Raw genomic sequence first — 27,344 nt, 5'->3', positions numbered from 1 at the left:
GTAGTCATGCATAACACCTGGGTGCTGCGTTTGTCCTTTATTTTCCCCAAACGGTTTCTGCACTGTAGACCGAAAAGACCGGTGCCGCGCTCAGTGCAGCACCAGTACAGTATTTTCTGTAAGTAAAATATATTTATTTTCTTTATTCTGAGGTTAGATAAAGAGGCCACGAGTTTAAAGAGACACGTGACACCGGTACCAGTGAAAATACAATCTACTACATTTAGTAAAACCGGATGCAACTAACCCTACACCTTACAACATTTACAGACACTCGTTTTTGTAACGCAAGCATGCAAAACAGTCACGCAAAAATAAACAAAAACCAGCAGACACGAGAACAGCAGCAGACGTGTCGCATTGTCATAAAAGTAAATAATAATTAAAACGGACTTACAAAGTTTGAAGTGGGTCTCTTCCGTAACCAGGCCGTGCTGTCCTGCAGTTGCATTGGCGAGGAATTTGAAGACCTGAGGGGAATGCGCCTCGTCGTCACGAGCCGCTGGGACTTCATGTTAAACAAAAAGGTGAGCTTTTGCAAGTCTGAAGTGTTTTACATTAGTAGACTTCTAGGCATTTATGAAATGAAGTACACTGCGTGCATTAGTGCCATGCAACGCTAAAGAAATGCCCCAAACGGCCTTCATGACCGCTAGATAATTGAATAAAATGCTTAATGAATTACGAGTATATGCATAATTGCTTAAACATAACAAAACAGCATTGTTTTAGTTCAAATACAAAAGGCAGGTGTACATTTTTGAGAATGTAAATGAATATGTGATCCGATTGCAGGTGCAGGTGTTCATATCTGACGCTTTGTTTCAGCATATATGATTGTGTATGAAAATGCATGACAATGTTAATACAGTATCTGACTATCTGGCCATTTATAATTCTGTGTGTGTGTGTGTGTGTATATATATATATATATATATATATATATATAATATACATACACACACACACACACACAGTACTAAGAACTAGGGCTGGGTGGATATGGAGCTTTCATGTTTGAATATTCTTTGACTTTAAATGAATATTCAAATATTCTTTAGCTTTGAGTTACAGCAACTGAAATACAAAATGTGTACCATTTTAGAGATGTGTTTTTTTTTTACTCTGGAGTGATATAAACATCATTAAATACCTATTATAGAAAGTGTGTTATTTGTTTAAGCATGATACCTTTTTGATTAGTGGTTTATAAATGATGTTATAAAGATTAATAAAACATGTGTTTCCTAGTTCCACCTGCACCATATTCTCAGTCTCTGGTGCTCTACTGCTGGTGTTGCAGGTTCTTCCAAGCACTGCTGATTCTAAATGTGCTCACAGCACTGCTGCAGCATCCTGGTGATCCACTAGAGGGCAGCACGTTGTTGCAAAGTCTTCTGTTTGGAATGTATCATCCTGCAAAATGTGCACTCACGTGATCAATACATAGGGGCATGCAGCCTTCCTGATTTATAATCACCCTCTCTTTCTGAAGGCCAGTTGTTCAGTGGTCCTGCTGCTTTTAAGTCTTCTCTAAATTTCTGTGGCATTCTGTATCCATTGATCAGCTGCCTGCACTCCTCCCTCAGGGAGTTCAAACCAAAGGCTAACTCAATTATTAGCAGCTGGCCCTTCCCCCAAAGTCCCCTGCTAAAGGGGCGGTCCTGGGAGGAATCTCCATTCTGAAAACCATGAACATACAAAACACTTTTTTTGTGGTATACAATCTGTTAAACACACAATAGCATACACCAGTTGATAGTTTTAAAAACATACACCTATATCTACACATGCATATCGAATAATAAAACATTTTAGCTTAAAAAAAAACAAATATACTGTTTTAAGTAAGTTTTATTTGTTGAACAACCTAGCCAATGCTTTAGGCACAGCACAGAAACCAGGTTGGAAATAGGTGGAGAGTTAGGACAGAGGATAGGAGACACTTCTTCACACAGAGAGTGTTGAGGGGATGGAATGGGCTGCCTAGTCATGTTATTTGATGCTGAATCATTGGGATCCTTGAATACCTGACACATTTTTCAGCTATAGGACCTGGACAAGCAACAATAGCCCAAATGGCTTCCTCTAGTTCATAACTTTTGTTCTTATATTAAAAATGTCAAATCTGACAGCAAATATTATTTTAATGTAGTGTTCTTCAGAGAACATACCCTCCAGCCATGTCCTGTATGGGGGACAAATCTTCAGATCATCACCAGAAACTGGGAAGGGTAACCTTCTGCAGCACAAGGAAACAAAGGGAAAAAATCCTTCTTTTTAAGGAACTACTTTCATCCAGTAACAGAATAAAACCCCTAAAATGTATTAAAAAACAGACATACATCATAGCAATACCGCACACAGACGAAAGTACCAGAGATGCAGTGTTACAGAAAACCAGCATTGTTACAGGAGGGAGCAGGGCTTGGATACACTGCGGTCCTGGGAGAGAAATGATCCGTCTTACACTGTGATCTAGAAGAGAAATGATCTTTCTTACGCTGCGATCCTAGAAGAGAAATGATCTTTCTCCTGGCGAACACGCTCAGTACACGTTCAAAAATGTTGTCCCCCAGTTGATTTATACATTTAAACATTTTCAGGAGAGTAGTTTTAAAAATACAACGCTGTGCTACGGACAACACGGGACACAGCAAAGATAACGCTTTAATAATTAAATAAGCATCAGCTTTATTTGAGTGTACAATAGGACATAGGTTTATATGTGCAAGGCAAGATATATGTCCATTCATTTTAGGATTCAGTAAGCCTCAGATCAATTGGATTTGACATGCATTTAATATGGATTCAGTAAAAAGTTCATGAGAAACCATTTGTCTACACAGTGTGTAACACGTATGTTATTCCACATACTGTAAGTCATTTTAATATATACTTTACCATAATACTAACACCCCATTTACTTACCTAATGGTATCCAGGCCTTAGATACCACATATCCAATTATGCATTGCCATGTATTGTTTTATATGGTCAGCAACTCTAATTTTGAGTCCTTTATATTTCTGAGGCTTTGTTTTGTATTGTTTCCTGATTGATGATATGTTCAGGCGGTCTTGTCTTTCCAAGATAATTTCACTTGGAAAGTGAAATTGTCCCCCCTGCCCCTTCAATGCCTTCTGCTACGCCCCTTAATAATAGATATTTTCATGCACAATCTGTGGTACATTTTTGGGATCAAGTTAACACATTTTGGAGTACTGGGTTGATAGATTGCCTTATATATCCAAGCAAAAAACAAGCACTTCAGTTTTGATAATGTGCACGTGATCTAAGATGCCAGCAAAATGAGTCATCATTCATTTTTGTTTCTAATTCAGAACTTGTGATACAGATTCTGTTTGCCAACCATTTACATGAAAAGACAAAGTGGTTCTGCAGATGCACTAACACTGTGATTAACATAACTCAGCAGAAACAACCGTACTCGCATTACCTACAGTAAGAATAGCCATCATTATGTCTTGAAACTGAGAATGAAGTCAGTGGAAATCATGGAAATATGAAACATTCACTGCCTGGCCACTTCATTAGGACCGGTCTATCTGAGTGATTTGGCATCACTCTGGTGTGGGGCATGTTCTCCTGGTATATATAGTGGGTCCCTACATTATTCTGGAAGGTTGAGGAAATGAAGTCCACCCAACAGCCAAATTACCCTGAAGGTCATGGCTTCTTTCTAGAGGATAATGCACCCATACACCGAGCCAGGATTGTGAGCGAAGGGTTTGAGAAGCAAGACAGAGACTTCAGGCATCTTCCAGGGCACCACAATCCCTGGATCTAAATCCAGTTGAGCATGTCTGGGATGAACCTGAACGACACATTCGTCACACAAGATCCCTTTCTAGCTCTCTGCACCAACTACATAAAATCTGAATGACCCAATGGCTCCCTCGAGACACATTCCAGTAACATGTGGTGCTGAACCATGCGCAGTCAAGGCTGTGATATTAAGTACAGGTCCTAATAACATGGCTAAGCCGTGTATATTACATGCAGTATGAACCCATCTGAAACGCTTGTCTGCAGTACTAGTACACACCTGACTGATTCATGTGTTACTCCTGTTATATATAAAAGCGTCATCTCGTTTTTTCCAAGTCAATTTTCACCAGCCACATGAGCCGGTGCTCAGTTGGTAGGTGCTTCTGTATCCACGACTCCACATTTCCACATTAACTCAATATTTTTCTAATAAACGTAAACACTTGCTAGTGTGTTATCTTGACAGGACTTTCTCAATGTAAACCCTCCTGGTTAAACAAACACACAAACCAATAAATACAGTAAATAAGTCAGTAACTGTACTATTAACACAAGCAGTGAAAAAGATAGTTTGAAAATATTAGTAATTATTAGGTCAAACTTTTGCAGTTAGTTACCCACCCTGGCAAGATACAAGTTGTGCATCAATTCTACAAAACCTAACATATAAACATGTTAAATAAGATGTCATATAATTACTCAAGAATAATGATGACGTTTCCAATTACCTACCCTTACAAACCCACAGAGGAGAGTCTCGAAATCAAGTCCTCTCCCTGACAGCATGGTTGCTGTATTGTATTAAATCTAACTGTCGAGTAATTCTAGTCAGAATTTATATTACTATTTTTTCTCTTTAATTATTGACAGCTCAGCTGGCTGCTTATGAATAATAGATGACGTGCGTCATAAATATTTTACGACCCATGGTAATATCGCGTCTCCATTGAGGCTCTGCGGTGTCAATCAACCCCTAGTCACCAAGAACTCCGCCTCTTGGTCTGCAGCTGTCAATCAAATGACGTTGTGTTTCTCCAGGTGCAAGACGAACTGCTGCATTGGTGCAATAGGAGCTGAAACGCAAATATAGGGTAAGCATTCAAATAATGTTACAAAATTATATATGTATCCATGTATTTGCTCATCATTTGGCGAGATGATCCATATTACCATATTATTGTTATTCCTCTCAATATGAGCGTTAGAAAGAAACGGTTGTTTTACACAAAAAAAGGACAAGTAACCTTCATTTGACATAGGATGCTAAATAGAGAGGAAATGTTCGCTAACCCAGAGCAAGCCATTATTTTACTGAAGACTACGAGAATGATCTGTGTTTTCCGTTGGATAAAATGGCGGGTTTGCAGGTTCAGTGGAAATTGAAAAATGTCAATTTTGTTTTTTTATCAAATCATCTTTATTTCCGTTAACATAATTCATTTAAAAAACACGTACACATTGCCGTACAGCCACGGCTAATAATACTATTGCAGTCCATATCATGTCTCTTCACAATATGTACATTAAAGATGCCTAAACCTGATAAAATGTTTAATTAAAATACAACAAAATTATTATTATTATTATTATTATTATTATTATTATTATTATTATTATTATTACCTTTTTCAAATTGTGTTTATATATATATATATATATATATATATATATATATATATATATATATATATATATATATATATATATAATAAAATATATGGGTATACATTCTATGTAATGTAATATTTTGCTTGGCTTTGGGATGCTCCAATGGATGCAGTGCATTCTGCATAGGTTCTTCTTTTCCGGTTTACTGTTACAGGGGCATGTTTAAAGTTTCATTGTAAGATAGATATGTCGTGAACAATAGAAGGATATTCATTCTTTGGGTGATTTAATAGCCTCAGCCCGTCTGTCTCAATTGAAGCCTCCCTGCACGGACAGTCATTTGTAACCTCACTCAGTGAAGCGTGCAGCCCCTTCTCTCCCGTTGGTCAGGGTATGGGGTTACTGTACTGTGCGGCGCCGAGCGAGCCCTGTCCTATTCATGTTGGACACTGATATATGGCTGGTCTGGCATCTGTGCGCTTTTTACTTTTATTGTGTTAATACATTTCATTCCAATTTGATTAGTATTGTGAAAGGTGTACATTTGTTTAAAATATGTAGTTTTAGTCATCATAGCGCATTCGCTTTACCTGCGGCTATATTTTATGAATTAGCAATTGCGTACCGTAGTCTGGGTTAGGCACGCTGTGGATTTGAGAGGCGGAATTTAAAAAACGCGTACACTTCGATACTCACATAATCATATGTGATTTGTAGACTGTATTTATTAGTGTTGTGTGTTGATTGTTATATCGAAATAAATATAAAATGGATTCTTCTTTCCGTAGATACAGATTACCGATCTTGGCATCCCATGATATATTATTGCTATCATTTACAACATGCAAACGGTTTTCATGAGAACGCTCCTGTCACAAGTGGAATGCTGTCATTAAGGGTCATTTTTACAAGTGCAGTGGTACCCCACATGTCCTTCACTGCTATAGCGTGCCTGGGTGGGGATATCAAGTCTTTCGTCAGTGATAGTCAACATTGCATTTTGGGGTTCAAATGAAGAACCTACTCTTTCTATGCCTTGCTAATAAATAGATATTTGGGGTACCTGCCCCCCCACCCCCGATCATATTCTATTCATTATCAGAGACTCTTCAAAATTTTAACATGTTTTTTTTTTTTGCAAAAGGTTTCCTGAAAAGCATATGCCAGCAAACTAAGCTTTTCACAACTCTGCTTGATTGCCTTTAATATCTCTAGAGAGGTATTGAGATTTCATTCTAAAAATAGGTACAGTGGGATGTAGGCTTTAGATCTGAAAATGTGAACCCAGAACGTTGTGATTAGGAAACAAGACTCTGGTCCTGTATACCATTGTCAGTTGGAAGCTACCATACCCCCACATGTAGTTTTACAGAAACAGAGCCTGGCATCCCAGCAGTATCTGTGGCTATAGCTGGTTTCATTGAAATGACACAGACATTGAACACAGAGTTAGTCAGCAGGACCTGCCTGCTGTGCAGATTCACTGAGCTGGGTGGGACTGGGGTTTGTTGAAATGTTTATTTCTCAATATGAGGCTATTTGGATATTTCTTTCACCATCAGGCTTGTCCTGAATGAGTCTCAGGTGCGTTAGTGGTTTAGGGTTTTTCAAGATTTTCAAATTTTGTCAAAATGTGCAAATATAAATATTAGTCATATATCTCTTTTTTTTCCAGATTCTCCAGTAAAGTATTCTGCTAATGCACAAATTAACATATTTTGATTAAGCACAGAGATATTAGAAATACTAAAAGAAAGTTAATAAATTCAAAGGCGTGACTACGTTTGTGTGCATGGGGAGTCGCGCAGTCAGGGAAGGCTTGTGTCCTGGCTGTGCCAGGTTGCTGGTCTTCGCTGGGGATTGCACAGGGAGCGTCGCATTGGCTCTGGTGCTAGGATAGGGAGGCAAAACTGGCAGGGTGCTATAGCGGCCCCTACTGGCCACGCACCTGGTGCGCTTAAGCAGACACCTGCAGGGCTGGGCTTTGTGCTCTGGAGTCCGGAAATGAAATTGTAAACTGAGAGGACATTGGTTTATGACACTAAATAAAGAAGTGGATTGTAAATGAAATGGATTATGTTAATTATTAAATTAACATTTTTAATTTTGAGATTCTTGATTCATGATTCTTGATTTAATTAAAATGGGCTTTAAAAAACACTCCTTCACAAAGCATGCATAAAGCAGTATTGGGCTGTATTGGAAAACTGTGCTCCCCATTTAGAAGCAACACAGAAGCTAAATAAAATGTAACATTTCTTTGAATTAACAAATATACAAAGACAATATACAAAATACGAAATAAGAGCACTCTCTAACATAAAAAAGAACATCCCTACCCCCACCCTGCCCCACCCCACCTCCAGTCAGCTGTGAGAGCTGTAAGGAGCAAATAAACACTGGGGTTTCGTGTTAGACAAGGCCAACCTTACAGTACTGGTTCATCTGATTTCTTTAACTTGGGAGAAGGGTAAGATGAAAACGAAGGGTGAAAATGAAGTGTTAATGCTAAAATTCTCATCCAAAATGAAAGATTAAACGGTACACTGTCAAATGTTAAGGAATTAAATCTTCTGTAACAGATTATAAATTTTGGTCTTGATATACAATGTGAAGGTTTTCTTTTTTTTGGGAATTATTTTTGCACATTTGAAGTATAGTCTAAAACAATTGAAATAAACTGCAAAGGGCTTGAATTCTGTCTGGTTTTGGGGGGTGAGACGGACATATTTCGATATTTGGGGCATAGATAGAAAATGTATAACACTCAGATCTGATTTTCTATACAATTTACTGCTACCAAAATAAATTCAGTGCTGCTGTATTACCAAACAACACAATGCTGAAGCTAGAGGCTTGTGTTAGCGATGTCAGCCTGTATTGCAGGCCGACTGTACTTGAGTTATATTACAAAAGGAATCAGCTGGATGTTTTTAATATTGTTTCCTGGCTTTCTGTTCATGCAAAATCAGGTCACATTTCTAAAAGGATTACTTGATAATAACGTGCGATTCTGGTGCGTTGGGATATAAACTGTCCTCTGTAGTCATCACAAATGTTCCTACAGACATTTCAAATCTTTCAAATAGAGCTATATCTATACACTGAAGCAGGGGTTTAGGGGTACTTTTAGGGGGTCATACGGGGTATGCAGGACAACTCGGAAATGCAAAAATAAAAAATGAACATGAAAGAAAATAATTATCTTGAATTTTTTTTTTTTTTTTTTAATGATATGCAGGTAGCAGACAAAAAAATGGAAACACCTGGGTTAATGAGGGACACCAAGTATATTGAAAGCAAGGGCTTCCACACAGGTTTGGCTCATGCGTTAATTAAGCAAATAACATCCCAGCATGCTTAGGGTCATGTATAAAAATGCTGGACAGGCCTGGTTGCCTATAATTATGGCTAGCATGGCTGCAAGAGGAGACCTCAGTGACTTTGAAGAGGGGTAATTGTTGGGGCGCGTTTGGCAGGAGCTTCAGTGACCAAGACAGCTCAACTTGCTGATGTTTCACGAGCAACGGTGTCTAAGGTGATGTTGGCATGGAACTCCGAGGGAAAGACATCATCAGCAAAGGGCAACAGCGGGCGGAAGCGCATACTCCAGGATTGTGATATCCGTGCATTAATTCGAAGTGCAAGGCAAAACAGGCAAGCAACTGCAGATCAATTGACTGCAAATTTCAAACTGTGGCGCGAGCAGCCAGTTTCATCAAAAACGGTCCGCCGAGAACTCCACAGAGCGGGATACCATAGTGGCCCAACGCCCTATTAAGTGACTTTACATTGGTGTTTCCATTTTTTTTGTCCACTACCTGTATATTATCTCTAAACCACTGTGCATAAATGTTTCATTTTTGTTTAGCAGCTCAGAGGTTAGTATAGTGTAGTTTCACAATGATCATCCACCTGAACGCATGCATGATTTCGACTGAGCAGAATTCCACTCTGATATTAGGGTGGGTGAAGCGGGCGTCTGGCGATTCTGCCCATGCAGAGCTCTGCTTATGAACTTTACAGTTTTCAACTTGTGGTGTAATTGAATACTAATCAATGAAGCAAAATCTTTGTGTTCATATGCTTCGTTTAACATAAATACTAATCACAATACTCGAACTCGAGGTTTTTTGTTTTATTTAGTAACAGCAATAGTGGCTGATTGAATTTGTTTCTTTCGGTGTTTGATAGAGTACATCCAGATTTATCCTGTTTTGCAAAAGAAAAACGAAGGAAGAAAACACAAAAGAGTCTACCGAGTCCCTTTGGATTAACTTGTTATTAAAGCCAACATAAAAATGATCATTGTTAGTTATTGTAGTTTTATCTTGAGTTTAATGTTTTTGATGTTGTAAACATGTTAAATGTCACACACAGTTATGCTGAGATGGGAAGTAAATGATAACGGGATTACAGTGCAGACTGTTTCAGATTATTTATAATAACTTTGCTGAATTATTATAGCGAACACAGGTGATTAACAGTTGTCAGTCCCAAACTGTTATGACATAAATTCTATATTAAATGACGGGGGAACATTTTGAAATTTGTTAATCAGACTATTTTGCATTTTATTGCAACTGTGGCACCATTCAGTAGAAAATTATAAAGGGGCACTAGAGCTGAAACCTCCAGACAGAAGGGGTGCAGTTTTTAAAAAAAGATTGAAAACCACTGCACTAAGTAAAGATCAAACTGGCAAAAAAAATGTCTGGTCACTTTATTAGGATCTGTCCCTAATATTAGTTTGGGCCACTGACTGTTTACCCTGACCACAGCCTTGACACAAGGCATCGACTCCACATGGTGCTGGAGATCCATTCAGTCATTAAGATTTCAGACTGGTTTCTTTTTCCGCTGTCCGTCGCTGTTTGCAGCCGCAGCTGTCTCTCTTGGCTTTCCCTTTGTCATTGCTGATCCACTCTGGTGACTCTTGGAGCAGCCAAACCAACAGGACTGTCCTTGTTGCCGTGGCAGCTGCTCCACCTGCACCCACTAGCATGCCTCTTTCCAGCGCTGGTAGATCTCTCCCCATTTCTGCTAGACTGTTCTCAATTGTACTGCAGGAATCACATGCTCAACTGAATTAGCATCTCTAATTCAGGGCGAGGATAAATCTAATTGGGTAGATGGTTCCTAAGAAAGTGGCCAGATCGGTAACATTTGTAATATTCGTTTCGTAAGAAAAAATCCAGTATACTGACATTTAAGAAACAAAAATCAAATCTATCAAACCCAAATATTCAGACCAGCATAGGAAATCTGAGGTTGTAATGCTTTTATATGAATTTTTAAGTCTTTAGAATATGATTGCCCCAGCTTTCAAAGAAATGTCTGTATCTTTATTTGAGCCATGTTTTCCACCTTGGTTGATAAGCTATTTTGAATTCAGTATGATTTCTCTTTTACATAATTATCTTGATGCTAAGACAGAATATCTTTGAATATTCTTTTAAAATGTTAGCAAATATTGCAATACCTGATTTTGAATTAGCTGGAAATAATTTATACCATATTACAGTAAAAACATTCCTCAGAGGTAAAAACCCAGCACCCTATCAAATGATCTATTATATATAGATAGGAGAGACTCACTGTTCTGTACAATATGTGTGATTTATTTCAGTGCTAATATGTTTTGCTATCTTAGAGTTTTTTGAAGTAAGCAATGCAGTGTTAGGAAACAGTTGATAAGTCAGGGCTTGAAAATCACACTATCCCTGCACCCAGTCCTGGGTTTCAGAACTACCTTGAATTATGTTAGCCTCCTGTAAGAAACCCTGAGGTGTGACATACTCCTGCTGTCATGGGAAGTGTGATCAGTCTATTCAGAACAGATTTACCTGGTGTCTGACTGTTCAAACTCCAGGTACTTGGTCATTTCAATATTGTACCTGAACAAGGGAGGTTCTGAAACCCAGGACTGGCAACAGTGCTAGTGTGAGTTTCAAGCCATGATATTCATTTGAAATTCATAGTAACACAGATGAGTAAATCAACTGGGGAAAATATTTACTCTGAAGAGTTTGCCAGGAGAAAGATTTTCTCTCCCTCCTGCAGTGTATCCAGATCACGCTTCCTCCTGCAGTGTATCCAGATCACGCTCCCTCCTGCAGTGTATCCAGATCACGCTTCCTCCTGCAGTGTATCCACATCACGCTCCCTCCTGCAGTGTATCCACATCACGCTCCCTCCTGCAGTGTATCCACATCACGCTCCCTCCTGCAGTGTATCCAGATCACGCTTCCTCCTGCAGTGTATCCAGATCACGCTCCCTCCTGCAACAACGCTGCTTTTCTGTTCCCTCTCACTTATTTCAATCACCAGCACTGTTGCAGGTGGGAGCTTGATCTGAATACACTGCAATGTTTCCTTATAAAAGTTCCCCATAGTAAAAGCTTACCAAAGTGTAATAAAGCACAGTGAAAGCATGGTAAAGCATAGGTAAGCAGTGTAGCCTAAAGCATAGAGAGGTATGGTAAAGCATATTAAAAACATGTCATACCATGGTAAACTATGGTAAATGCACAGTATAACATTACGGAAAATGGTTCCTACTAAAAGTTGAAAAAAAGTAATTTCCTAGTTGATTATAATGTCTGAATAAAAGTATCAAAACAATCGTTCTACTCAGTGGCAAGAAGGAAACAGCAAACTGTAGAGTGCAGATACTGCCTGTAGTGATGCTCAGTGTGTGTGCAGATACTGCCTGTAGTGATGCTCAGTGTGTGTGCAGATACTGCCTGTAGTGATGCTCAGTCTGGGTGCAGATACTGCCTGTAGTGATGCTCAGTCTGGGTGCAGATACTGCCTGTAGTGATGCTCGGTGTGTGCATATACTGCCTGTAGTGATGCTCAGTCTGGGTGCAGATACTGCCTGTAGTGATGCTCAGTGTGTGCATATACTGCCTGTAGTGATGCTCAGTCTGTGTGCATATACTGCCTGTAGTGATGCTCAGTCTGTGTGCAGATACTGCCTGTAGTGATGCTCAGTCTGGGTGCAGATACTGCCCGTAGCAATGCTCAGTCTGGGTGCAGATACTGCCCGTAGCGATGCTCAGTCTGGGTGCAGATACTGCCCGTAGCAATGCTCAGTCTGGGTGCAGATACTGCCTGTAGTGATGCTCAGTCTGGGTGCAGATACTGCCTGTAGTGATGCTCAGTGTGTGTGCAGATACTGCCTGTAGTGATGCTCAGTCTGGGTGCAGATACTGCCTGTAGTGATGCTCAGTCTGGGTGCAGATACTGCCCGTAGTGATGCTCAGTCTGGGTGCAGATACTGTCTGTAGTGATGCTCAGTCTGGGTGCAGATACTGCCCGTAGTGATGCTCAGTCTGGGTTCAGATACTGCCTGTAGTGATGCTCAGTCTGGGTGCAGATACTGCCCGTAGTGATGCTCAGTCTGGGTGCAGATACTGCCTGTAGTGATGCTCAGTCTGGGTGCAGATAATGCCCGTAGTGATGCTCAGTCTGGGTTCAGATACTGCCTGTAGTGATGCTCAGTCTGGGTGCAGATAATGCCTGTAGTGATGCTCAGTCTGGGTGCAGATACTGAGGACACGTGGACGGCCCTTTATCAGTGGAAATCAATAACCTGTGAATGTTATGCTGCCCTGCTCCAGCAGCAGCTGCTATTTATATCTGCCGTGGGTTGGGTTGCGGGAGGATATTTCATTCCAGACTAACAAATTAGGTTTGTTATTGATTTCAAAGTGTCATAAAAAGAAGTCATGTTGATCCTGTTGGGACTTGAGGTCTAAAAGTGATTCGATTTTTTAAAGAAAAACCTTTGCTGTAAACTTCCACTTATTACATTGATATTATTGTATGAAAGTATATTGTTGTTCCCTTGTGAGTTTAGACTATAAAATCGTATTCAAACATTATAACTGATTGGAATGTAATTCTAGGAACGAAAACAAAGCGCTCTAGCAGTATAGGAAAGAGAACTCCACTCAACACTGCAGAGCGCTCTAACAGTATTGGAAAGAGAACTCCACTCAACACTGCAGAGCGCTCTAGCAGTATAGGAAAGAGAGCTCCACTCAGCACTGCAGAGAGCTCTAGCAGTATAGGAAAGAGAACTCCACTCAACACTGCAGAGCGCTCTAACAGTATTGGAAAGAGAACTCCACTCAACACTGCAGAGCGCTCTAGCAGTATAGGAAAGAGAACTCCACTCTCCACACTGCAGAGCGCTCTAACAGTATTGGAAAGAGAACTCCACTCAACACTGCAGAGCGCTCTAGCAGTATAGGAAAGAGAACTCCACTCAACACTGCAGAGCGCTCTAGCAGTATAGGAAAGAGAACTCCACTCTCCATACTGTAGAGCACTCTAGTAGTATAGGATATAGGATCAACCACTTATCTTTAGGGGTAATCTTGGGGGAAAAACACAGTGTAATTATGGAAATTACACTCTTCATTTAATTAAATCATGAATTTATCAATTTCACCTTCACGTAAGTAAAACACAGTGTGAAAAAGGCTTCTCATTAGCATTTGGGGCACAGCAGGTTGTGGATAATTAGCCACCCAGCTGCCCATTTATTTTATTTTATTTATTTATTTTTTTGCAGATTTTTCATTCTTAGGCCACAAATAAACAATTTGGACAGTTTTCAAAACATTTTTTTTTTCCTTATTTTTAAAAATAGTCACTTTTTTATTGTTATTATGAAAAACTGAATATTATTTCAATAGAACTTAAATAACAAAATAACAATGTGTTTACAATTGTAGCATTATAACAATATAAATAACAAAACATCCTTTCTTTCCAATGGTAGCATTATATAAGTATAACTAATATATATTATTTTTACAATTGCAGCATTATAACAACAGTGCAACAAAAAGTCATATCACTTTTTAGAAATTCTTTTTTGTGCTATAGATTTCAAAGCAGATGCCCTTCAAACTCTCATCAATGCTAACGTCTTTATCTAGTCGCAGTCGCATCATACAGGGTGAGTGATGTGGTAAACTTACTTCTATCTTCTATCGTCCACTGTTTCGGATACTCGTTTGTATAATTATTATATGCATTAGTATCTGTGAAGTGTACTTCATCAGCAGAATAAATCGGTTCCTGTAACATCAACAAAGAAATAATTAGATGCATACTAGCAATACTCTCTCATAATAAATATCATGGAAAGATATAGGACTACTGAGGTGAAAGACCAGAGCCCCATTTTTTGATGAGGTGCTGGTTGACATTGACTTTGGCTGCTGAGGCATGCATGCACGCATGGTTGAGTGATTGCATACTTCCAACTGAAAGTTGACAGGTCAGTTCGTAAGTTTGGTGTTCCTAACTCTGAGATTCTGTTCAAAGTCACTGTTTACTGTCACCATTTTGACTTTTGCAGAGATATTAAAAGGCTTTGACTGCCTGGGAAACAGTGGCAGCGTTGTAACGTACATACAGACGTTCTTATGTGTTCTGAGGGTTATATATATTTAAATAAGAATGCCCCAATTAAGTGTCATCACTGTTGGATAAAACCATTCTATAAATCCAGGGAACGGAACTTGGTAAGGACATCCTTTAGCATTGAGAGTATCAGAACCTGGATTTGAGTTGGACGATAAAGTAATAATTGATCATCATAAATCATGTTGTAAATAATTCTCTCTCTATCACTGCATCTCTTTATAGACAGACCAGTCCTCTGTAGGAAGACAGAGGAGCATAGTGCTGCTGATTTCTTTAGATTTTAAAAGACTAGCAGGAACACAGCTATCAGCTAGCATATGATTATTGCTTATAATTTACATAATAAAGACTTAATATATTATTGATAATATAACGTTATTTGATTATTGTTCAAAGCCTCTGTATGTCCTTCAATAGCTCTAATTGTGTATTCCCAGTTGAAGCAGGGGATGTTGCTATTGCTGAATTCTGAACGGGATCTCTGGGTTTCTATGGCAGACAGTAATGAAACCCCAGTGTTGTGCAATAGAGAAGCTGATTGCAGGAGCGTCTCTTGTTTCGTTGCAGATGGCTTCAGCTACAGATGCGCGATATGGGCAGAAGGAGTCCTCGGATCAGAACTTTGATTACATGTTTAAGATCCTGATCATTGGGAACAGCAGCGTGGGCAAGACCTCCTTCCTGTTCCGCTACGCAGACGACTCGTTCACGCCAGCCTTCGTCAGCACAGTGGGCATCGACTTCAAAGTGAAAACCATCTACAGGAACGAGAAGCGCATAAAACTGCAGATCTGGGTAAGGCAGTCTGGAGCTTTGATTTGTTTTTGTTTTTTTTTTATATATATATAAGTCATTGTAGTTAACACAATACTTTCCTCTGCCATGCACATCCAGTCCTAGGTCTCAAGTGTGCAGTTTTGAAAGAAAAACATATTTTAGCAAACATTTATTTGCATTTTAAAACATGATAGCTGATACTACACTAGGGTTAAAGGAAACTCTGTTTGTAAGTTGTGCTTTAAAACTATCTTGCACTTCCTGGGTCACCTGGAGGGTGAAATTGGCCCCACCCTTTCACTCGCTTCTTTCTTGTCAATAACCAATCCGCTGCTTCCCATGTTGACTTAATTTAGCACAAGGTGCCTTTGCAAAAAGACAACTGTAATTCAATAGGTTCAGTGCGGTATATTTAATAACAGTACCAACATGTTGTTAAAGGGGTGTTTGTCTAAACCTAGATATTTAATAGGCAATTGGATGGGGGAACGGGAATTCATTTGTACAGTAATTCTAAAAGACACTTCTGCAATTTCTGAAGACATTGAGAACTACTTAAACCATTTGTCAAATAAATGTTTCTTTTAGTATTACTATGTGTGCTGACAGTGAGTGTGTGATAGTTATGCACGGACTCTTACTGTAGTATAGACATGGTTGTTTTCGGAAGGCAATTTCATTGTCTGTGAGATCAGGGTTGTTAGTGGATGAGCATTTGTTATAGGTTACTGAGTAACTCAATCTGTCCTGGAGGAGCTGGGAGGCTGCCAGTGTGAACACTGAAAGGGCTGTAAATAGAAGCCATGGAGCAGATTACAGTGCAGTACCGGAGGATGACAAGCACTCAGGAGGCCCTGCTGTATTGAATAGGATGACAAGCACTCAGGAGGCCCTGCTGTATTGAATAGGCTGACAAGCACTCAGGAGGCCCTGCTGTATTGAATAGGATGACAAGCACTCGGGAGGCCCTGCTGTATTGAATAGGATGACAAGCACTCAGGAGGCCCTGCTGTATTGAATAGGCTGACAAGCACTCAGGAGGCCCTGCTGTATTGAATAGGCTGACAAGCACTCAGGAGGCCCTGCTGTATTGAATAGGCTGACAAGCACTCAGGAGGCCCTGCTGTATTGAATAGGCTGACAAGCACTCAGGAGGCCCTGCTGTATTGAATAGGCTGACAAGCAGTCAGGAGCCCTGCTGTATTGAATAGGATGACAAGCACTCAGGAGGCCCTGCTGTATTGAATAGGCTGACAAGCACTCAGGAGGCCCTGCTGTATTGAATAGGCTGACAAGCACTCAGGAGGCCCTGCTGTATTGAATAGGCTGACAAGCACTCAGGAGGCCCTGCTGTATTGAATAGGATGACAAGCACTCAGGAGGCCCTGCTGTATTGAATAGGCTGACAAGCACTCAGGAGGCCCTGCTGTATTGAATAGGCTGACAAGCACTCAGGAGGCCCTGCTGTATTGAATAGGCTGACAAGCACTCAGGAGGCCCTGCTGTATTGAATAGGATGACAAGCACTCAGGAGGCCCTGCTGTATTGAATAGGCTGACAAGCACTCAGGAGGCCCTGCTGTATTGAATAGGATGACAAGCACTCAGGAGGCCCTGCTGTATTGAATAGGCTGACAAGCACTCAGGAGGCCCTGCTGTATTGAATAGGATGACAAGCACTCAGGAGGCCCTGCTGTATTGAATAGGCTGGCTCTCTGAAATGCCTATTCTTACACACAGAAAAATAAAAACAAGATCTCGTTGCGTTAGCTGTTGTCAAGGGATTTGCTTTTGTTTAGACAGCCTTATCAAGACCCCATTGAATGAACCTACATTGTAAAGAAATGCCTTAACTGTGCAGCTCCTGGCGTGTAGGGAAGAATTCTTTTTTTTCTTTTGGCTAACGTTGCTTAGTTTTTGAATAGCAAGGTTGAATAGGAGCTTAACCACCTCCTGACTATGTGATGACACACTTCTTCTGAAACCAGTTTGGCTACATCGAGTATGCGATACAAAACCAGACCGATAGCCGCTCAGCTGCTTGGGCGCACCCTGGAAACACCCTGTTTTGTTACCATGGGCTGCTGTAGCCAGGAGCGCCAGGCTGTGGAAATGGGATGATCTCGCCTTTGAGTCTGCAGGTTTACTAAGAGGAGCTGTTCATGCAGTTGTAAGAGAGCAACAATGTATATAACGTCAATCTCCTGGCACCTGATCCTTCTAATAATATACTTCACTGAAGGCAGTTCTGAAACCCAGGACAGGGTGCAAGGACTCGTGTGCGTTTCAAGTCATGAATTTCCTTTTACTGATAATGACCATGTCATAGCTGTCATTTTACACTGCTGCTTGTACAGCATTGTTATTGTGTTTATTCTATCTGTTAGCAGCTGTGCTATTAATATGTGCTACCTTTCCTCCCTTGCAATGAGACTGGAGTAGATCAGGAGTGCTCACTGCAATATTTCTATTGTGTAGATCTAGCAGCTGATCATTTCTCCATTGTGCTGAGCTGCACACAAGGTGTGTCATGTCTAGTTTTCTGTTTCAGTCGGTGAAAGCTGTTTATTCCTGTATTTTTAGGATACTGCTGGCCAGGAGAGGTACCGGACCATCACAACAGCGTATTACAGAGGAGCCATGGGCTTTATTCTAATGTACGACATCACAAACGAGGAGTCTTTCAATGCAGTGCAGGACTGGTATGTGTCACACCTCCTTCATATTTCTATACAGTGAGGTGCACGCCTCCTTCATGCTTCTATACAGTGAGGTGCACGCCTCCTTCATGTTTCTATACAGTGGGGTGCACGCCTCCTTCATGTTTCTATACAGTGAGGTGCACGCCTCCTTCATGTTTCTATACAGTGGGGTGCACGCCTCCTTCATGTTTCTATACAGTGGGGTGCACGCCTCCTTCATGTTTCTATACAGTGAGGTGCACGCCTCCTTCATGCTTCTATGCAGTGAGGTGCACACCTCCTTCATGCTTCTGTACAGTGGAGGCCTCCCTGGTATGGCTGTTTTTAGCACAGTCTGAGGGATAGGCAGGGAGGCAGTTCCACTGCCAGCCCCCCCCCCAAGGCTGAAAGGCTGATGAGGTGATAATTTCAAAGCACAGCGCTGACTGCAAAGAGATCTGCCTGCTAGATCTGCCTGGAAGCTGTCATTGATTGAAGGTAGACATGAATGTTACCTCCATAGGTGATGGTGGATTAAGAGGGATCTCATTTGATAGGACAGAATCGTTTGTAAATGAGTTTTAGATCCTACTTCCATTTGCTATGCTATTCAGTGCATTTTTTAACTCTGTTTGTAAAAACCTGTCCTACGCTCTATTCTAAACTTAGCTCGGGTTCCATTTACATAGTGTCTAGGGATAACTTCAGTGGTGTATTCGCGGGAGATGCGAGTCATTTGAGCTTGTGTATTAATTAAGCAAGTTCCGATGCTCCATAGAACCATGCCTCTCACAGACACATTCTCATAGCTAAAGCCATGACACCACACCTCCACGTTACTGTTACTTGGCCTGGGAGTTGATGATGAATATGTACTGCCGAGGTATTATACATGGAATATGCATGCCCTGCTCTTTTTATTTAATATAATATTGGAATAACCACTTCATACAGGGGTGTAAATAATAGCCTACAATAAATAAGAACCAGGGACTGATTGGACATCGCCTGTAATGATACCTGGGAGAGGAGATCGTGGTGGGGTATGTGCGGTAGCAGGTTAAACTGAAATGTTCTCAAGTTGTTTTGCATACCCTTGCCTGAGCGATGGTTATTTTGAGAAGGCATCACATTTTCAGAGAGAGCGTGTGTCTCGTTGTCTCTTTCATAAGGTCTGTGATTTATTTAAGAGTTTGTAAACCATTAAACTGATGTTTAGGTGAGTGGAACAGTAATAGACTACACAACACCACGTGTCACTCTGTTTCAATTGTGTTTTTATAGTGAAGTAAATTCAATGTTTAACATCATTTGGGCATTTTTGACATTTTGTCATAACTTGTATACTATTGCATTTTTTGAATTATAGATTTAATGCCACAGGTGAGATTTAGTTATTCGTCAAGTTACAGGATTTTGTCACTGTTGCTCGTCACCAACTTGCTTCTGAATGTAAATAGAAGGACCCTGAATGAAATATACATACAGTAAGGTGGTGTACAGGGGAGGAGCTATAACAGATTCAAAAAAGTGCAAACGCATGCGCAGTTCATATGGGGAGGCATGGTTCTGTGGAACACCGGCTCGACTACACCACTGCTGCCCACAGAAAATAGACCGGAGCAGCGTTCTGTCCCGTTCCTGCTCGACTACACAACTGCTGCCTAGAGAAAATAGACCGGAGCGGCGTTCTGCCCCGTTCCTGCTCGACTACACCACTGCTGCCTACAGAAAATAGACCGGAGCAGCGTTCTGCCCCGTTCCTGCTCGACTACACCACTGCTGCCTACAGAAAATAGACCGGAGCGGCGTTCTGTCCCGTTCCTGCTCGACTACACCACTGCTGCCTACAGAAAATAGACCGGAGCAGCGTTCTGTCCCGTTCCTGCTCGACTACACCACTGCTGCCTACAGAAAATAGACCGGAGCAGCGTTCTGTCCCGTTCCTGCTCGACTACACCACTGGTGCCTACAGAAAATAGACCGGAGCAGCGTTCTGCCCCGTTCCTGCTCGACTACACCACTGCTGCCTACAGAAAATAGACGGGAGCAGCGTTCTGCCCCGTTCCTGCTCGACTACACCACTGCTGCCTACAGAAAATAGACCGGAGCGGCGTTCTGTCCCATTCCTGCTCGACTACATCACTGCTGCCTACAGAAAATAGACCGGAGCAGCGTTCTGCCCCGTTCCTGCTCGACTACACCACTGCTGCCTACAGAAAATAGACCGGAGCGGCGTTCTGTCCCATTCCTGCTCGACTACACCACTGCTGCCTACAGAAAATAGACCGGAGCGGCGTTCTGCCCCGTTCCTGCTCGACTACACCACTGCTGCCTACAGAAAATAGACCGGAGCAGCGTTCTGTCCTGTTCCTGCTCGACTACACCACTGGTGCCTACAGAAAATAGACCGGACCAGCGTTCTGCCCCGTTCCTGCTCGACTACACCACTGCTGCCTACAGAAAATAGACCGGAGCAGCGTTCTGCCCCGTTCCTGCTCGACTACACCACTGGTTATGTTTATCTTTACCATTTAGGATTTTACGTCAATTAAGCCCCTTTTTTGGCCTCTTTTTTTTTTCTTAGCTGATAAGAGATCATTCTTTTAACCTGTCCTCATAGCTTAGGTCATTCAGTCCTGGGATCAGCCTAGCTGCCCTTCTCAGTACCTTCACAATGTCTTTTTTTGAGGTGATCAGAACTGGACACAGTATTCTAGGTGGGGTCTAACTGGGACATTATAGCCTTAGCGTTACACCCCTAGACTCCACACTTTAGGCACGGGGATGGCACATCACATCACGTGCAAGTAAAAAGTAATATGTGAGCACGGGGAATTGCACTTTAATTAATTCACGTGCAGTTGTACCGAGATTCCAATTGAATGATTGACTAACAATCGAATCTCGGTACAACTGCATAAAAGCTGCATGTTTTCACTCACTGGGGGTTGGTGTTCGGTGAGTGGAGAACGGGTTAGGAGACGGAGGGTATTATAAAGTAAAAGTAAAGTAAAATCGTAAAGATAAGTGTTTTCACTCACCGTGTTTGTTCGTCTGTCCTGCACCGTCTGTTTAGTGGTTAGTCGTTTTGTATGTCTGTTTATTTTGGCGCAAGTGCCGTGTCCTGTTTTGTGTACTGTTTGTTAAACCTTTTTATTTTGTTAATAAACGCTGAGTGCAGCCATTGCACTCAGCTCATCATCACCGTCTGTCTGTGTGTTTCTCTCTCTGGTCTGAGTTCCTCCCTGCAGCCGTCTTTGTGACACATCCCATTCATTTTGTGCAGTGCATTTAGTGTCCTGCCTGATCGTGGCTGTTGTTTGTGTTCGCAGGTCCACACAGATCAAGACGTACTCATGGGACAACGCTCAGGTCCTGCTGGTTGGTAATAAGTGTGATATGGAAGATGAGCGTGTGGTGATGGCAGAGCGGGGCAGGCAGCTGTCTGAGAGCCTTGGTATGTATCAACACTGCCAAGAGCTGGATTAGTGCCTACAAATATTACACAGATATTCATTTATTAACAGATAGGGTTCTTCGGTTTGGGTGTTTGTTCCTCAGAAGAGCACAAAATACACAAATGAATCACTGAACTTGCTGATTCAAGTATTTGTTTTGAGCTCTTCATGGAAACATAATGAAACCAGATTGTCAGGTTTCACCACTATTACACTATAGGAAAGCAAATGAATTGGATGGACAATACATCTCAACTTTCAAATCCTTTGCATAGTATTTTAATGTCATTATTCAGTTATATATTTATCTACCATGTAGAATTTAAGCAAAAGTTTCTAACTTTGCAAATACAGTGTGATTCATTATGGTATCTTGTGCACTCCTTAAAAAGACCAAATTGAAGAACCCTTGTTAATCTTTGATACATTTGTACAAATGACATTGTAAGACAGTTTCTAGTGTGTGTGTTGTATATTTAGATTTTACTTTTTTAGGAGTTCTCGTTAAGCAGATTGCTGGAAAGTCATCCTCACATGAGCCATGCTTGTTTTTTGTAGGCTGCACACTTATACAGCCGTTTTGATTTACAATATATTCACAATAAGACCTTTCGTCAAAGGCACAGGAAAGGTTCAAAGCTTCCCATTTTATTTTGTATTAATAAGTGTTGATTTCTTTGTATTTAACTCTAATTCTGTTTGAATTGAAAGGGTTTGCATGTTAAATCTATGAAAGCCCTAGTTTAGATCTCTGTGTTGAGATCACTCTGTGCGGCTCCCTGAATGTGTTTCTGTGGCCTTGCTTTTAGGATTTGAGTTTTTCGAAGCCAGCGCAAAGGACAATATTAACGTGAAGCAGACGTTCGAGAGGCTCGTTGACATTATCTGTGAGAAGATGTCGGAGAGCTTGGACGCTGCAGACCCTGCCGTCACCGGAGCTAAACCGGGACCCCAGCTCACCGAACAGGCCCCACCACCGCACCAGGACTGTGCCTGCTAGAGACCCCCTGTCCCCCTGCCCCAAATACCACAACCATCAGGAAAGAACAAAATAGAATATATACACCCACACTCAGTAGTAATAGCCAATGGGACCTTACTTCTGTATGTAGCCAATGTTCCAATATTCCACAGGATTACATAGCAAGCCTACAGTATCCCCCCACCAAGTATATTCTATGAAAAACAATTCCAGTGTTGTAGTGGATTCTTTTAAGACCTCAAAAATGTATATAGGGGACGTATATATTAATACAATTTAAAATATATATATTAAATATATAATATATCTGAGGCTTACATTTTTTTTTTTTTAAACCTAAGTCTAGGTTCAGGACAGACTTTACTTTTCATTATAGTATGGAAGTCTATTGGTGTTGGACAATCTAAGGGTAATTTAATAGCCTATCCTGTGCCGTGTAGAACAGTGCTTAGTGTGGTTTACCTCTGTCACCTATACTGATCCACACAAGCATGACACCAACATGAAACTGAAGACACTGCATAGTGCGGCCCATCAGCTAAAACACGATGCGGAAATATTCGGAACTGCTGAGATCAATATTTTTTCTTGGAATCATTTTAATAATTTTATATTTGCGTATTTTATGACTTTGACCAGTGCAGATGGCTCCTATCACCTTACAATGTAACAACAGACTAGCATACAAAAAAAACCAACAAAGTACAGCAGCACTCTACACCAGTATTCAGAACCATGATCTCATATAAAGAGAGCAGCGTCAGTTTTACATTACTGTGTCATGGTGTTTGCAATCACCTGGCTTTGGTCTTGTCTGGAGAATCCTAAGTGCCGGGACTGAACAGCCTTCCTCATTCCATTTCAATCATGTGACAATGCGACTTTTCAACTGGCCCCACCTTCTTTACATTGAGAGAGAGAGAGAGAGAGAGAGAGAGTGTAGTGGGGATAACCGGTTGAACAATCACATGATCTGAATGCAACAGGGAAGTCTGTTCAGTCCTGCCACGTAGGATTCTCCAAACAAAAGCATCTCAAAGCCAGGGGAAGGCAGGTACAGAGAAAAGTGCTCAACAGAGCCACTCGAAATGACAAACCCCATGAAACAGCCATGGAAAGAAAAACAATTCAAATGACCTTTGAAGCTACTTATTGTTATTTGTTATTAATGAATGGTTTGTTTTGTGTGTTTTATTGTGTCCCGTCTTGCAGTGTTTTGATAGACCCGTTAACCTGAATGCATTGCTGAACTCCGTTTAGGAGTCCTATCAATAGTTTTCTGGTTGCAGTCCTGCCATTGCATGATGGGCGATGGACACGCATTATCCATTGTTGGCAGTGGCATGGTACAGTAGCGAGTTGTTTTTCGAAACCTTTAGCACCCGTTACAGGCCAGACTTCATCAGTATCTCCACTTACAAGCTTTCTATGCATGTTTCTAACACCTTGAAATTCTTTTTTCAAAGCATCTGTTGAAGGGATTAATAAGCCAAACCGTGTGTCCCTAGGGAATGAGAAATACTAACTTGAACTCTTCTTTAACAACAGTTTGGATTAATTGAACAAAGTTTCCAGAATGCTGTTGACTTTTTCAAGTGCTGTGGCTTTTTCAAAGTTATCAAGCAGAAGTCAAAGAAATAATATGTAAATACCTTTTTGTTTTAAAGACAAGGCCAGTTGTCTAAGGACAGCTGCAGAGGGCATTAATGTATTTTAAAATGCGTTTATAGGATTGGTCTGGTTTGCTGGTTTGGGAGTTTTAAGATTCTAAAGCGGGCACATTACCACTCTGCTAGGACCGTGATTGGCTGAGATTATCTGCAAGGTTTATAATTACGCTTGGAGCTGTAGTCTATCATTGTACATTCCATTACTAAAATAAGAGACAGCATGGAGCACGAAAAGCACAGGTATTTATTCTTTTGGCTTGGTTGTTTTGTCAGAGACAAATGTCTGTATTAATAATATATGCAGGCTTGTAATGACTGCACTGCTGGCCAAACAGTGCTATTTATTACAATTGAAAGCAAATCACTGATGGATTATTATGATCTGCCATAGTTTTCCAGTTTGTATATTACAGTCTGACATGGGTACTGAATGATGACAAGCCCTCTGCAGTTAATGCAAGCTTAGCTTGAATCACATCTTGGGTAGAAAAAAGTAAAGGTTTGTCTAATAAAACACTTAACCAAGGCATTGGTTTGGCTTTTTATCCTGAACAGAATACATATTTTTTAAATGGCGTTAGATGATAACGTGACCATGTCAGGATACTGACTGTTAGTGTTTGTCGGATAGTGATGGAATGTGACTGGTTTTGCGTGGGTCTCACTAGCTGCCTGACAATTCCCCCCCATTTCCCTCATTCTTCATGTGGTATAAGTGTCTCTCTCCCCAGGCTCTCTATGCTGTCTTCCTTTTGTAAATTCAAACTGTAAATAGAATTAGCCGCTGTCCCCCTTTGTGAATTGTGCTGTACCTTTCCCCCAGGCTTGTAACTGTTTCTTTTTGCATCTAGACCTGCTTGTGAATGATTCTTTCTCTTATAATTAATAAAGCAATATAAAACCAGGTTGTTTGACGGTAGCCTGGACAGTGCGTGGATTGAAAACGTTTTAGGGCTCCTCAGTGATTTTTATGTATTTATTTTTAGTTGTAAAACTGTCTGGCCACCATAGTAGGCATACAACCATTTTGACAGTTTCTTTATGCAAATTCCCCTGGCATGTTACTGAAACATACACTGATCTGAGCTGCAAACATTTTAAGCTAATCCAGAAAGTACTAATTTGGGAGGGTTATTGTCAGATGAATGCAGAATGACCCAGGTACTTTTTATTGATCATTTTACCCAACTCAGAACCCTCTCACTTGCTCACCAAATATCTCAGTTTACCTGAATTGATAAAAGTCCCAACTTCAGATACATTAAGTCATTCTGTACAGTATGTGAGAGCAGTGTCTCATCAGCGTACTGTACAGTATTTAGGGTAACTAAGTCCACCAGTTAAGGCACTAGCCATAAATGCTGGTCTATTGACTAGAGTTTCTTGTATTTTATAATTTGTACTTTAGAATTGTGATTGAAAAGTTATGGATAATCTTCAGATGCATGCAATCTGTCCTACAATTAGCTCAAATATGAATTAATATTTCTTAAAATATTCTGAAATTGTAGGCAGTGTCTTGACAGCGTGACATTAAAGACATTTCTGGGTGGAAAATCAATGACAAACCAGGTGCATATTTTCATGTTGGAGGGTCTACCCAAGTTTTCCTAATAAAGTGTCCAGGGAGTGACAGGCAGGCCCAGCTCAGCTTTTATTAACGTTTCTATATCTGGCTTTCTGAGTAAAGTATACTCAGACACTGATGAAGCTTTCTCGACTGCATCATCTTTAGCAATAGAATAGTTTCGTGAATAATAACATTATTTGTGAATAAGCTCCAATTGGCTTTGGAGCTGGAATAAAGGGCTCCATAGCAACAGACTGTCTCCATAGCAACAGTATTATATAGACACCGGATACAATATTACTTGTGTGAGGATTGCATATAGTTCCTAAGGTCCTGGCTGCTTAGTTGCAGTCTTGCAATCTCCAGTAAGAGGTCGGGTCTGTGTTTCCTGTGGAGAGGATGTATTACTGGATCACCCCCAGCTTTGTGAGGTGTTACTTGTTTGTTTCAGGTTTTAGACAGTGCTGCAAAGTCCTGTTTTATTGGTTTACATGGATTTCATTATCATTTTTGTGGGAAAAAAATAAGAGACAAGTTTGTTAACTTATATTATGCAGTAGTTTACTCAAATAACTGTACAAAACTCAAATAAAAATAAGTGTCAAAAATGGTAGATTGTGAACATTTCCTAATTTGCTGTACATGTTGTGAAAATTAAATAAAAATATCAAAAAAAGGTCAATAGCTGGTGTCATTTCAGAGTTTCTTCTAAATTCAAACTATTACTGGTAGATAAATATAATGACTGATAAATACAATGGGCTGTTAATGCTTTTGTAACGATGGAGGCTGGGAGCCAACACAACACCGCCAATTACACAAGACCATCCTTCCAGTTAAAAAAGACCAATATATATATATATATATATATATATATATATGTGTGTGTGTGTGTGTGTTCAATATTTCTGTACATTTACTACATTAACGTTGGCAGTACTGTATGACTTGGCATGCAAATAAAGACCATTTCATTTTGAAATTGACAGACAAACAGAGATTTGTATAGAATGTAGAATCATAGTTATTACAGTTTAATCATGTAAAATTATAAAATCCTAGTCAAACCATGTAACTAACTTTAAATCCTAAATAAAACATTTCACTAATATTGCTGAATTTATCATTCAAATTTACATAGACAGAAGCTTAAAATATTCTTGCAGTTTAAACCAGTAACACAGGGGCAGCAGTGTGGAGTAGTGGTTAGGGCTCTGGACTCTTGACCGGAGGGTCGTGGGTTCAATCCCCGGTGGAGGACACTGCTGCTGTACCCTTGAGCAAGGTACTTTACCTAGATTGCTCCAGTAAAAACCCAACTGTATAAATGGATAATTGTATGTAAAAAATAATGTAA

At 40.5% G+C, this 27,344-nt stretch overlaps 1 protein-coding gene across 2 annotated transcripts; it reads left to right on the top strand.

Moving 5' to 3' along the window:
- The first annotated feature begins 43 nt into the window (after positions 1-43).
- On the top strand, positions 44-26,669 carry LOC117401480 (ras-related protein Rab-3A). 2 transcript variants are annotated; one of them, XM_059015065.1, is made up of 6 exons: positions 44-118; positions 429-527; positions 15,415-15,642; positions 18,207-18,325; positions 21,640-21,764; positions 22,575-26,669. In XM_059015065.1, exons 2-6 carry the CDS (start codon positions 480-482, stop codon positions 22,763-22,765), a joined length of 711 nt encoding a protein of 236 aa, XP_058871048.1. In that variant the 5' UTR covers positions 44-118; positions 429-479; the 3' UTR covers positions 22,766-26,669. The 2 variants fall into 2 exon arrangements, with proteins under 2 accessions (XP_058871048.1, XP_058871049.1); XM_059015066.1 differs by lacking the exons at positions 44-118; positions 429-527 and adding an exon at positions 4,825-4,883.
- Positions 26,670-27,344: the final 675 nt, after the last annotated feature.

Source organism: Acipenser ruthenus, chromosome 49 (assembly GCF_902713425.1).
Source record: "Acipenser ruthenus chromosome 49, fAciRut3.2 maternal haplotype, whole genome shotgun sequence".
Classification (NCBI taxonomy): domain Eukaryota; kingdom Metazoa; phylum Chordata; class Actinopteri; order Acipenseriformes; family Acipenseridae; genus Acipenser; species Acipenser ruthenus.
The sequence above is the reverse complement of the archived record's forward strand: the minus strand, read 5'-3'. Positions and strand labels throughout refer to the sequence as shown.